The 12,683-nt window shown below is 37.1% G+C and overlaps 2 protein-coding genes across 6 annotated transcripts; both read right to left on the bottom strand.

Moving 5' to 3' along the window:
• Nucleotides 1-722: 722 nt before the first annotated feature.
• On the bottom strand, nt 723-4,943 carry LOC109812570 (uncharacterized). 2 transcript variants are annotated; one of them, XM_083070460.1, is made up of 3 exons: nt 2,854-4,306; nt 2,619-2,739; nt 723-1,147 (listed from the first exon to the last, which is right to left on the bottom strand). In XM_083070460.1, the coding sequence occupies exons 1-2, from the start codon at nt 3,509-3,511 to the stop codon at nt 2,729-2,731; spliced, it is 669 nt and encodes a 222-aa protein (XP_082926586.1). In that variant the 5' UTR covers nt 3,512-4,306; the 3' UTR covers nt 723-1,147; nt 2,619-2,728. The 2 variants fall into 2 exon arrangements, 1 of the variants encoding a protein (XP_082926586.1); XR_014432202.1 differs by lacking the exons at nt 2,619-2,739; nt 2,854-4,306 and adding exons at nt 4,313-4,375; nt 4,752-4,943 and having other exon boundaries at nt 949-1,147.
• A 1,505-nt stretch (nt 4,944-6,448) lies between these two features.
• LOC109812569 (N-(5'-phosphoribosyl)anthranilate isomerase 1, chloroplastic) lies at nt 6,449-10,470 on the bottom strand. Of its 4 annotated transcripts, XM_083070457.1 has the most exons (7): nt 10,332-10,470; nt 10,030-10,237; nt 9,249-9,673; nt 7,787-7,849; nt 7,244-7,608; nt 7,005-7,168; nt 6,449-6,900 (listed from the first exon to the last, which is right to left on the bottom strand). In XM_083070457.1, the coding sequence occupies exons 3-7, from the start codon at nt 9,280-9,282 to the stop codon at nt 6,675-6,677; spliced, it is 852 nt and encodes a 283-aa protein (XP_082926583.1). In that variant the 5' UTR covers nt 9,283-9,673; nt 10,030-10,237; nt 10,332-10,470; the 3' UTR covers nt 6,449-6,674. The 4 variants fall into 4 exon arrangements, with proteins under 4 accessions (XP_082926583.1, XP_082926584.1, XP_082926585.1 ...); XM_083070458.1 differs by having other exon boundaries at nt 9,249-9,293; nt 10,030-10,376; XM_083070459.1 differs by lacking the exons at nt 9,249-9,673; nt 10,332-10,470 and having other exon boundaries at nt 10,030-10,178.
• Nucleotides 10,471-12,683: the final 2,213 nt, after the last annotated feature.

The following is a 12,683-nucleotide window of genomic DNA, read 5'->3' on the forward strand; positions in this document are numbered from 1 at the left end:
TCTCCTCATTCCTTTCTTTTTCCTCCTCTCCACTTCACCCCATTAAAATCTCTTTCCCTAGTTCCTCCTCCCAAAACCTAATAATTTCTTAGATCAATTAACACCAAATGGTTTCAGCATCAGTATCCAATGGGCCTAAACGTTGTCAGATGTCTACATACACAATGGCCACTTAATTGTTTTTGTCTGGGTCGTTATGAGGTAGAGCAATAAGCTGCTATTTGAGTCTTCTTGTTTGGCCCAATAAGTTTTATTTTGTGAATAAAAACAAAATTTTATGTTGGACTCTGACTGTCAGAATAAGGTTCCAGAGTTTTTTTTTTCTTTTTCACTTTGGGTTCGAAATGGTTACCAGATCAATTTTCGTTTCTTTTCCTTACTCTATCCGGTCTCATATAAGTAAAATAAAATAAAATTATTCATATTTAGAAAATAAACTTTTTAAAACTACCCTTCATTGAACTTCATATCAAGAAGAAAATAGTCATTGAAAATAATCTTTTTAATTTTGTAACAAAATTTTGAACCTCCTCTTAACTTATTTAAAAAGTAAAATTTATCCTATTAGATAAAGGTCAAAAAAGAGACACAAAAAGACATCTTGAATGCGTGTATATGATTTTCAAATACATCATCTTTTTTATTTTCTTGTGAAAAAATAATTTAATTTAAAGAAAAAATAATTGAAGACAAATGGTGTTTGATAAATACAATTTTGTCATTAAAAATATATATATAAAAAAATTGTGTTATCAGGTATTTTTTAGGAGTTACTATGGTACTCATATGAATTAGAGTGTTTTAATACATCTAATTTTTAAACCAATAAAAATAAGTGACGTGTGTTGTAACGACCCGGCTGGTCACTACACACTGCACAGCACACCAGAAACACCAGATAGAAAGGAACAAGTGTATACATATAGGGTCTAGAATATATATATATATATATATATATATATATATATATATATATATATATATATATATATATATATACAAGGTTCAAGTCTGACTAGATTCAAAGTATACAAAAAAAAAGTACAACCACTACTACACTAGGTAGTTAAGACAACAAAACATCAAGAAGGAATCAACTCTATCTGCTAGCTACAGACCTGCCACAAGCCACCAACCTATCCCTGCTCTGCTCCCATACATAGTATGATCATTGCAGTCCAAACACAATGGAAATAACAAAGGGTAAGCTAGTGAAAGAAATCAACATACATATATAACAACATGAATGGTAAACAACTACAGTTATCGGCACAACAACCAGCTTATACTACACCACAACAAACAGCAATATCAGCATCGCAAAGCGGCAATATCAGCACTACATAGCAGCAATAACAACACCACTCTAATGGCAATAACAACACCGACTTAGCGGCTATAACAACATCGACTTAACGGCTATAACAACATACAACTCAACATTAAACAACATAATTGAACAACTCACGACTGAGCTAACATAGCTCAACACACAGCACAACAAATCAGCATACAGCATAGCTAAGTAGTATTCAACATAGCTTACTACTCACAACTCAGCTCAATAGTCCATAGTACAACAATATTATAATTTAACATTTAAAAATCATCAATAGCAGCACCGCTCAGCACGACAATATACATCTATTACAGCTTAACATCATTATTCAGCATTATCATCTAGTTAGCACAGCATATTCATCAATTTCAGCTTAGTACAGCATAAAACAACATCTATCAACAATTTTTGCATAATGCAACAACTATCAGCATACAATTCAACATCACCATACGCGCCCGGCGCACTCATAGTCGTGCCCGGCGTGGCGCAATCAGAAAGCACTAGGGGTCAACGCGCCTGGCGCAAGAGTGCCCGCGCCCGGCGTGACCCAGCCAGAGAACCCAAGGCTCTCCCGCGCCTGGTGCAATATAATTTGCGCCCAGCGAATGCCCAGGTAGAGACTCTAAGGAGTCTCACGCGCCCGGTGTGCCCAAGCCTGCGCCTAGCGCGGGGAAGGTAGAGACCTCCCAAGGTCTCGCACCTGACACAATTCAAATTGCGCCCAGCGCCCCTCTGGTAAAGACCCCCAAGGAGTCTCCACGCCCAGCACGACAGGGTCGTGCCCGGCGCCATACCAGAAACCCCAGAACATGCCACATACTGATATCGCGCCCAGCGCTGTCCAGATCATGCCCGGGGTGGGCCAACCAGAGGCTCACATTCTCAAGCTCGCCCGGCGCACACATCTTTGCGCCCGGAGGGCTTGCCTAAATGAAGCCTCCTGGTGGTCACGCGCCCGGTGCGAAGAACGGCGCCCGGCGTGATGCCCAGCAGCAACTTCCCAAGTTTGAAAATCTTGCCCAAAACCTGCAAAAATCCACGTTTCCAGCCCATGCAATCCGTTTAAAATACCACATTTTCAACCAGCAGTTCAAAAATACCACCTTGTCACACATGCAACCACAATCAATGAAAATCCCGATTTTCATCCAAAACCTCGAAACCCCCGAAAATGAGTTTCCTTCCATCTCAGCCAAAATTATCAAATCATCAAACAACAATGAGCTTCTAGAACTCATTCTCAGCCAAAGCATAGCAAAAATATAACTTTCCTTACCTCGGTGAAGAAAACTGAGCTTCCGGGAAGAGACAAAGAAGAAGAAGCTTGAAAGAGATGGTGAACGGAGAAGGAAGAAGAAATTTGTGTGTCCGCAAGCTTCTCAACACCTACTCAGCAACTAAAATCACAAGGAGAGAAATCAGCCACAGGAAAAGAGAGAAAAGGAAATGAGAGTTCTTGAGTGAAGGAGAAGAGAGTTGGGGAAGGAAAAATAGAAATGGGGTCTCACAACCTCCCCAACAACAAAAGTTTTCGTCCCCGAAAATAGACTTTCTTGGGAAAAGAAACGGATACCGCTCCCTGCACTGCTGCTCCACCTCCCAAGTAGCCTCACCAGTAGCTGCATCCCACAACACCTTCACCAGAGCAATAGACTTGCCCCTCAGCTCCTTCAGCTTATGATCTACTACAGCTACTGACAACTTCTCAAAGGTCAGATTCTCCTTCACCTGCACATCATCCAGCTCCACCATATGACTACGGTCATGAATATACTTCCTCAGCTGGGACACATGAAATACATCGTGTAGGTTTGAAAGAGACGGTGGCAAATCCAACCGATAAGCAACCGGACCCACACGCTGTATTATCTGATAGGGACCGACAAACCTCGGTGTCAACTTTCTTGCCTTCAGTGCTATACCCACATCAGAAGTCGGGGTCACCTTCAGAAACACATGTTCCCCTTCAGCAAACTCCAAAGGCTTTCGCCTTTTATCAGCATAAGATTTCTGCCTATTCTGAGCAGTCTTTATCTTCTCCTGAATCATCTTCACCTTCTCAGTAGTCTGTAGGATCAGCTCCGGTCCCACAACCACTAACTCACCATCTTGATACCAGCACAGAGGAGTCCTACATCTTCTGCCATACAAGGCTTCAAATGGCGTCATCCCAATACTAGCATGAAAGCTATTATTGTACGTGAACTCAACCAACAGTAGGACCTCCTCCCAGCTACCCAAGTGGTCTAACACACAAGCCCTCAGCAAATCCTCCAAGGACTGGATTTTCCTCTCTGACTGACCATCCGTCTGCGGATGATAAGCAGAATTCAGCTTCAGCTTCGTGCCTAAGGCTTGGTGTAGACTCTGCCAAAATCTAGAAGTGAACCTCGGATCTCTGTCTGAAATAATACTGGAAGGCACCCCATGCAACCGTACTATTTTCCTCACATACAACTGCGTTAGCTTCTCCAAGGACCACTTGATGTTGACAGGCAAGAAATGTGCACACTTGTATCAACAATCACCCAGATAGCATCACTATTCCTAGCTGACCTAGGCAACCCCACCATAAAATCCATAGTGATACTATCCCACTTCCATTCTGGAATCTCCATCTGCTGCATCAAACCACTTGGCTTCTGATGCTCCACCTTCGCCTTCTGACAGGTCAGACAGGCCGCCACATATTCAACTATCTCCCTCTTCATACCAGACCACCAGAAAGTCTTCTTGAGGTCTTAGTACATCTTAGTCATACCAGGGTGTATGCTAAGTCTGCTCTTGTGGAATTCCTCCAACACAACTCTCCTCATTGAATATTGATTCATTTAAGAATTATGACCATGGTCACTATGCATGGTCAATGCAAGCAAAGACATGAAATTAAGTCCAAATGAGGATAAATGCTACTTTGGTTTCCACTTATATTGAGACATAGAGCAGAATAAGTACAAAGAATTGGACTACCATTAATTGGTCTTTGGTGGAATTTTGCAGCTCTAAGTTGCAAGTAACTCCCAGTGATTGAACCTGTACAAAGAGAACAACAGATCTTGCAAGGTCAGCTGAATTTCTTTTTCAAAAGTGCAGGGTTTGACATAAGTAATGGAAAATTCTGTCACTGATAATAACATGAAAATGCTAAGAGATATATGCTTCAAGACAAATTTGAGAAAACAGAGAAAATATGCTAAGATGAAGATGAGTTGGTGACAAGCACTATGATAATTAAGGATAAGAATGTCCGTATAAACAACAATTGCCTATGATAAAATCGAATATAAGTAAATTGGGGATTCGCAATCCCTAAAAATTGACGTAATTGTGAATGGAGGCAGGAAGGGTCAATCCAAGCAATAAATCCAGAGAAACCAAGCAACAGAACCTTATGCAATACACGCATTACCTAACCTACTCTATAAATGAATTTGTCAAGACAACAAACTACTGTCTTGTAGAACAAAGAGATTGGTAGAGCATGCTTCCCCATCAAGCATTAATTACAATTTTGCAAACGAATGCTGAGTTATCAGAAATCAAAGTAGGAAAATGATCAAACATGTGGGATGAAAAGAGAGTGACATGAAATGGGTAAAAGGAGAAACCTGAAACCATAGTGAAAGTTTGGAACGCTGATAAAAGCCTCAGTGCGGGAATCAAACAAGAGGAGGTCGAATACACTTCGAATTTAATTATACTACAAAGAGGAATACAAGTATAATAATTACTAGTGAAAAAGAGTCTTTTCTATAAAAAATAACAAGAAAAAAAATCTTTTGTTAACTTTAAAAAATGTGAGATAGTTAACTAAATTAATTAAGAGAGCAAAAATATTTAAAAAAATTTGATACTAAATCAGATATCTTATTTATTAATGTTATGGATGTTCGTTATTTTTTTCTCGTTATTTAAATTAATTAATTACCTTAAACCCTTTCCTTTGTAACTACGAATTATTATTTAATCTATTTTTTTATTTCATTTCTTGAATAAAATAATTTTATGTATCTTTTACATTAGTGTCTTATGATCTACATTTTTATATTTATTCATAATCGTTGTTGCATCTCCACTTTTTTTTCATGACTATTTTATTTTTAAATTTTTAAATAAATAGACTAGATTGTATTTTTTTGTCTTTTTATATTTATCGATTTGCAACTTTTGTCTCTTTAATTTAAAATTGAGACATTTAGTCAATTTTATTTTAAAAATATGAGTTTTTTTTTATATTTTAATTTTAACATTATCTAATGATCTATTATCACTTAAGTAGAGTAATATTTAGTAACTTAACATATAAAAATGTAAATTAAAAAATAATATATAAAAATGTTTGTTTATATATATTTTAACGAGTAATTATTATTTATTTTATTAAATAAAACAAGAGATTGATGAGTAATACCTCATAGCAAACTTTATTAGATATCAACTATGGAGATTTTGGATGCTTTGTGACAACCTTTCACACTACAATGCCTCACAAAATCTCAAGAAATACAAAAGAGAGAGGGAGAAAGAAAAAGAGAAATTTCGAGCTCTAAGGAATCTGAACGAAATTTTGGAGTCTTAAGAAATGAACCCAAGCAGTCTATTTATAAACTTCAGAAAGGGTCCAGAACGGCCCGTTCCAAAATCGGAACGACCCATTCTGGATTTGGTCGTTACGTGTTAATTTAGTGTATTGGAACAGCCCGTTCTGCAATCGAAACGACCCGTTCCAGAGGCGCCTTTAACCCATAATTGCCATTCTGGAACGACCCGTTCCAAATTTAAGAATTCAAGCCTTTTTTGTTACTTGGAACAGCCCGTTCCAATTTGGGAACGGTCTGTTCCAAATGTAGCTTTTAGCCTTTTTTAAAGAGGCTAGAACAACCCATTCCAATTTTGAAACAGCCCGTTCTAGTTTTGGAACGTCCCGCTCCAATTTTGGAACGGCCCGTTCCAATTTAAGTTTTTAGGCCCTTTTTGTAAATTGGAACGGCCCGTTCCAATTTTGGAACAGCCCGTTCTGGGCTTCTAAAATCAGCTTGTTTGAGCTTTTGGGCCCTCTAAAGTCCTGTCCCGTTGTTTGCATGCCCTCGGATGAAATTGGGTGTCTACAAGGAAAAGAAGCTTCTTTTATGCGGATTTGTATTGATTATATAAAGATTGCATCCATGTGTTCTCACCCAGCTTTACAATATTCCCATGCCTAGAAAACAACTCCCAAGAAAGAACTTTAGGGATACAATTCGTTTTGAAAACAAAATTGTAACAAGCCATCACGAGGATATTTCCAAATCACAACATTTCTTTCTTGAGATACATAATAATTTAAGGTGAATCAATACTGAAAAGCATGCACAACATTCATGAAGGAAGCTATTCTTGATTGATCCTTACGGATACCATCTGATGCACAAATGCCACTGCTAACATCCACCCCTTCAGGCTTGAGTGTAGATAGAGCCTCAGAAACATTCTCAGGATTGATCCCTCCTGCTAAGAGCCAACCGTACTTGCTTTTGGTTTTTGGTAGTCTCAACTGGGCCCAATTGAATGCTTTACCACTGCAAAGACATCTTATGAGTTCTATGATATTCACGTGCAAGGGAAAAAGAAGATTATCTAACAAGCAGATGGACACTGAGCCATTCAAGATGTATGCCTTTACCTTCCACCCTTTGCACTATCTACAAGAACCCAATCAACTAGAGAACACTCTTCATCAGAAATTTTGTTTAAAAGGCTCCCGTCCTCATTTGCATGGAGAACATATATTACACGATTTTCCTGAACTAAAGATGGAAAAGCTAACCAAGATCCTTGTCCATGAAGCTGCATTGTCCAAATATCACAAAATTAAGCATTTAATTATCATGGAAAGCACATTAACTATAGGCAAAAAAATACCTGCACAAATTCAAGGTTTGCTGCATCAGAAGCTCTTAGAATTGTTTCTGAATCATCATCCACAAATACACCCACAGGCTCTGCTCCATAATCCCTTGCAACTTTCGATATGTCCATTGCAATAGAAGGCGAAACTGAACGCTTTGAGTTAGGCCACATGATCATTCCAATAAAATTTGCACCAGCTTCAGCTGCCATTGCAGCATCTTTAGCTGATGTAATGCCACACATCTTAACCAAAGGTTGACTCTTTCCGAGCTCCTTTGATGAGCATGAATCATTGTCCACGTTGGTAAGGTTGCAGGAAACTTTATGCTTAAGACAGAAACTTACACTTGAAAATTGCAACTTCTCTCCTCTTAAACCTACAGAAATTGTGTTAAAACATTTGAATATTGATTCATTTAAGAATTATGACCATGATCACTATGCATGGTCAATGCAAGCAAAGACATGAAATTAAGTCCAAATGAGGATAAATGCTACTTTGGTTTCCACTTATATTGAGACATAGAGCAGAATAAGTACAAAGAATTGGACTACCATTAATTGGTCTTTGGTGGAATTTTGCAGCTCTAAGTTGCAAGTAACTCCCAGTGATTGAACCTGTACAAAGAGAACAACAGATCTTGCAAGGTCAGCTGAATTTCTTTTTCAAAAGTGCAGGGTTTGACATAAGTAATGGAAAATTCTGTCACTGATAATAACATGAAAATGCTAAGAGATATATGCTTCAAGACAAATTTGAGAAAACAGAGAAAATATAACAGGAAAATTATTTTTCAAAAATGCAAGGTTTGACATAAGTACATGGAAAATTCTTTGTCACTGATAATAACATGAAAATGCTAAATAGATATACGCTTGAAGACAAATTTGAAAAAATACGTAGAAAATATAACACAGCCTTATCACAATTGTAAAGAAACTGAGCATTTATAAAGAACAAAACTTGTGCCTATAAAACCATTTTTTATGACTGTAATAACAACAACAATGTTAAAAATTTGTAGGTGATCTTGAGTTGTTCCTTGTAGTTGAGCTTCAAGAGAATGATGTAACTTAAAAGGGAATATGATCCAAAAGTAAATACTAATTAAGGTGCAACACAAACAGAAGCTTGTGATATAATCAAATAAAACCTTGAATTTTCTCCCAATAGTTGGAAAAGCTATAAACATACAGCAATTTTAATACCCACCTTTTTTTTATAGCCAGGGGCACTTTTTCTTGAAATATAACCACTTTCCAGATTGACAAATGATGGTGACAAGAATAATATATATCATGACAACGTTTAATTGGTGTAATGTGAATTGTGAATGATAAATAAAATACATCATGGAGAAAAATGATCATCAGATTCATAGCATTACAGGCAATGAAATCCATCCTCTAGTGACTTCCCTTTCCTAACTGAAATTTAATCTAATAGTCCTATTACCTAAGCATGTGAGAGTGAAAACAAACGTAGGATAGTTTTCTTCTCTCAATATATTTATATCACATAAGGACATGATCGCATGTATGAAATTGATAAATAATAAACAAACAAAGATCCCTGTTTCACCCCTATGATCAGGCTACTTAAAGGACACACTTAAGAATCTAGAATGTAGAACTAATGTTTCAGAAGCAACTAAAGACCAGAAAACCAAAATTAACTCAGGCCATACTCTCATTGAACTAAGTCAAACTAGTCACGAAATGGATATGTTATTCCACATTTCCACTCCTAGTCAAACTAGTTGAAACTAAGCAGTTTGATTCATATTATGATTGCTTCAATGCCAAAAACCTAAGGAACTTGCTTCATCTCTCCAAAAAAGTAAATATATAAAGAAACTAAGCTCCCAATAAATATTGATATCTACAATGACATAAAAAATTCAAATCAATAGCAAAATGCCAGTAGTTAGATTATCGACAATACATCATCACTAGCCAGTAGCCACAAACACAACTCACAAGCTCATGAGAAGAATACAAGGGAACAGTAACCTACCTTTCAGAGCAAGGATTCTGGAATTCGGATTCATAAGAGCGGAATCTGCGGTGATAGGTGATGATTCAGAGAAGAGTGAGTACCTGAAGCGAAAACCCTAACTAGGTCTTGCGGCTCAAAGAATCAGTATATACATGGACACGAGGAGATGGAATGGGCTGGGCCTAGTTTCCAAATTATTTAAACGGGCTTTGCACAACTATCTTTCCGTTCTCTTTTTTCTAGTCTAAATGTATTTTTATTTTTATTTTTGTTACAATTAGTATTGGTATAACATAAAATAGAATTAAACTCGAGAGAAACTACTAGTGGAAATATATTTAGGCTTTTAAAAATAAATAAAAATGCAATAAGATCAAATGAGCACCCAAAAAATTGTAAAAATAGTTGGTGATGAACTGCGGATTTATGCCAATGCTCGGTAACTGCAGTCACAAATCACGAATCACATCACTCAATTCACAACACACAGGCAATAGCTTCATGAATGAATTTCTAGCTCTAGAGATCAGACACGGCACAAGACACATCCAGATCTACGCAAACTCAAAAGTAAGAAAGTAAAGTAGCGCGGCGAAGTTCGCAACGCCACCGATCGAATCTACCGCGGAATACTCGAATCGGAAAATCGGAATCTAGTAAAGCGTAAGAGTAAATTGAAAAACTTGGATAGCTATTATTGTGCTATAAAGATAGCATGTATTTGCTGTAGTTAAGTTCGGAAGTGGAGCTGCGAATTGAGCTAAGGAATGGAGAGAAAAAGAAGAGTACGGGAACTTACGGTGAGAGGTTCTCGCATGGCAATCGGAGCGTTGGCGGCCGCCATGACGGCGTGGATCGGAGAACGGATCTGCGGCGGCGATAGAATTGGAAGACAGAGAGTCAAAAGAGTGATCCAAATCGGCGCAAGATCTGGAAGCAAGTTGGACCCTCTAAAGCGAAAGGAGAGAGAGATCTACGGGGAAGAAAGAAAAAAGGAGGTTCTGACACTAATAAAGCGGGGTTAGAGTGAGAATGAGAAGAGAAAGAAAAAGAATTGAATTCCAATGATGAAAATAAACGACAGAGAAACAGAGTGAGAACCTTATGAGCTAAGAGCACATCCTGTGGGGGGTGCTTAGGGTGTATCTTAAAAATAAGCAATGTTGCTTATAAGAAATCTCCACTGGAGCTATTCTAGGTGGCAAAACAAGTCCAAAAATTTTTAGCACAGTTGCTTGGAGAAGAAACAGTGCTTACACTCTGAAAATTAAAATGAAAGGGTTTGATTGGCTGTTGTTCATCCTAGGTGGAACATGACAGTGACTGTTTTTGCAAACAAAAAACAGATAAAACTTCCACACCTAGTTCTCCCTCTCAATGGACTCCCTCCGATGGCCATGTTTTGAGCAGCGGCAGCACGTCTGGGGCGGCGTGGTTATGGAAGCCGGCCGCGCACGACGGTGGTGGTGTGGTAGTCGAAGCCGGCCATGAGGATGGCGGTGGTGGCGAAAATCGTTCGCAGCACGCGCGTCTCCGGGGTCCTTCGTCGCGCGAAAATTGTCCGACCAGATCTCCTCTGGCGCCGGCCGCTCCGTCCAATCAAACCTCCTCTGGTGCGCGCCTCTCCGCCCGACCAGACAGCCTTAGCTCCGTCCACAGCTCTGCCCAACCAGACCTCCGCCCGGGACTCCTCAACCGCCCACACGTCTCACCAGGGTGGGTCTTTCGTGGTGAAACTTTGAGAGAGAGAGAGTGAAGGGTGAGAATAAGAGAGAAGAAAAAGAGAAGAAAAAGAGACGTTAAAGTGAAGGTGAGAAACGGAGAATGAGAAAGAGAAAGTGAAAAGTGAGACTTGAACGAAATAAAAAAAAAAAAAAAAAAGACGTTGGGATGCTTATAAACAATTTGCATTGGAGTAAAAATTGTAAAAATGTAGTATGGGTTGCTTATGAGTGATGTGGCACAGTGGGACCTATTTAAAGTGGTTGGGAGTTGCTTATAAGCAACTCCCATTGTAGATGCTCTAATAAAGCAAGATATGTGATTAAATTGATGACAAATTTGTTTATAATTTTCTCAAAGTAAGGATTAAGAAATTAATCAATATTTTAGAAAAATAATATTAAGATGACCATACATTAATAATATTAAATTAAATAACCTCAAGCGTGTGGTTCAGCGGTAGGGGTTGATCCACGCTTAAGCAAGGTTAGGGGTTCGAATCCTGCCTTATGTATGCAGCCGCGATAAATCTTGGGGCCAGCTATCCCACCCTTTGAGGTGCCTCCAACGTAGCGAGGAGATTAGTCACTGCTGTCGGCGGTGGATACTCCAGGGACGAACAAAAAAAAAATTAAATTATTTTTTAATTAAAATTCACTCTTATTTTTATTATTATTTTTGAGACAGTGATTAACATAACTCACTTCCTAATAGCTTAGCTTTGATTTTACGGACAGCAGAACCAGGTAAGGATTCAACCAATTCCTTTCTGTCTTTTTCTTTTTTTAATTTATGTTCATTTGTGTTAATTTTTTTTTTTCGTCCGTGGATACCGATCGAACTCCTGACCTTGCTTAAGCGTGGATCAACCCCTACCGCTGAACCACACGCTTGAGGTTTCATTCGTGTTAATTTGACGATTTTGAAAATGGGGTATTTTTCTTTCAACACATAACATATGGGTTTAATTTTCCAACAGTAAATTACATTGGCATTTTAAAAAATTATATAAATAATTTCAATTATTTACTTTTATAATAAATAATGATCTTTAATTGTTCAGTCAAAAAAAGTAACCTTTAATTGTTTGAAAAAAAAATTATTACATTAGCATTCATTATTCGTTACATTAACTTTTTAATCATTTAAAAAATATTACATTATAACTCTTTAATTATTTTTAAAAATAATACGCTATAACTTTTTTAAAGAAGGTTAATGTAAACATTACCAAAAAAAAATCAAATATTGTTATTATATTTTCACACAACTTCAAGAAACATTATTATAATTTATTCATTTTCTTATCAATAATTGATGACTGATGTATGATTCGTCAGTAAATATTCAATGAGTCCATTAGTTTAAATTTATTTTAATTAAAATACATATTTGCTTAAATTAATCATTTTAAAAATAATTTTATAAACTTAAAAAATTACTTTAAAAAATACTTTGTTCATGATATTTTTGAGTTTTAAAAAACCGTATTTTAACTATTATCCTTTTTGAAAAGAGGATTGCTACGTCCACCAAACAAAACATCGACACAGCCTCCGAAATAAAGTTTTGACACCTTTTAATAATTATATTAAAAAATATTATTTAATTTAATGTTTTATAATTTATGTTAATTTTGCATAATTCGAAACAGTCTCCAAACTTTTAAAATTTTGACACCTTTCAGTAATCATATTATTAAATAATTATTTTATTTAATTTTTTATAATT

Source organism: Cajanus cajan, chromosome 3 (genome assembly GCF_000230855.2).
Source record: "Cajanus cajan strain Asha chromosome 3, NIPB_CcT2T_4, whole genome shotgun sequence".
In the NCBI taxonomy this organism is placed as follows: Eukaryota; Viridiplantae; Streptophyta; class Magnoliopsida; order Fabales; family Fabaceae; genus Cajanus; species Cajanus cajan.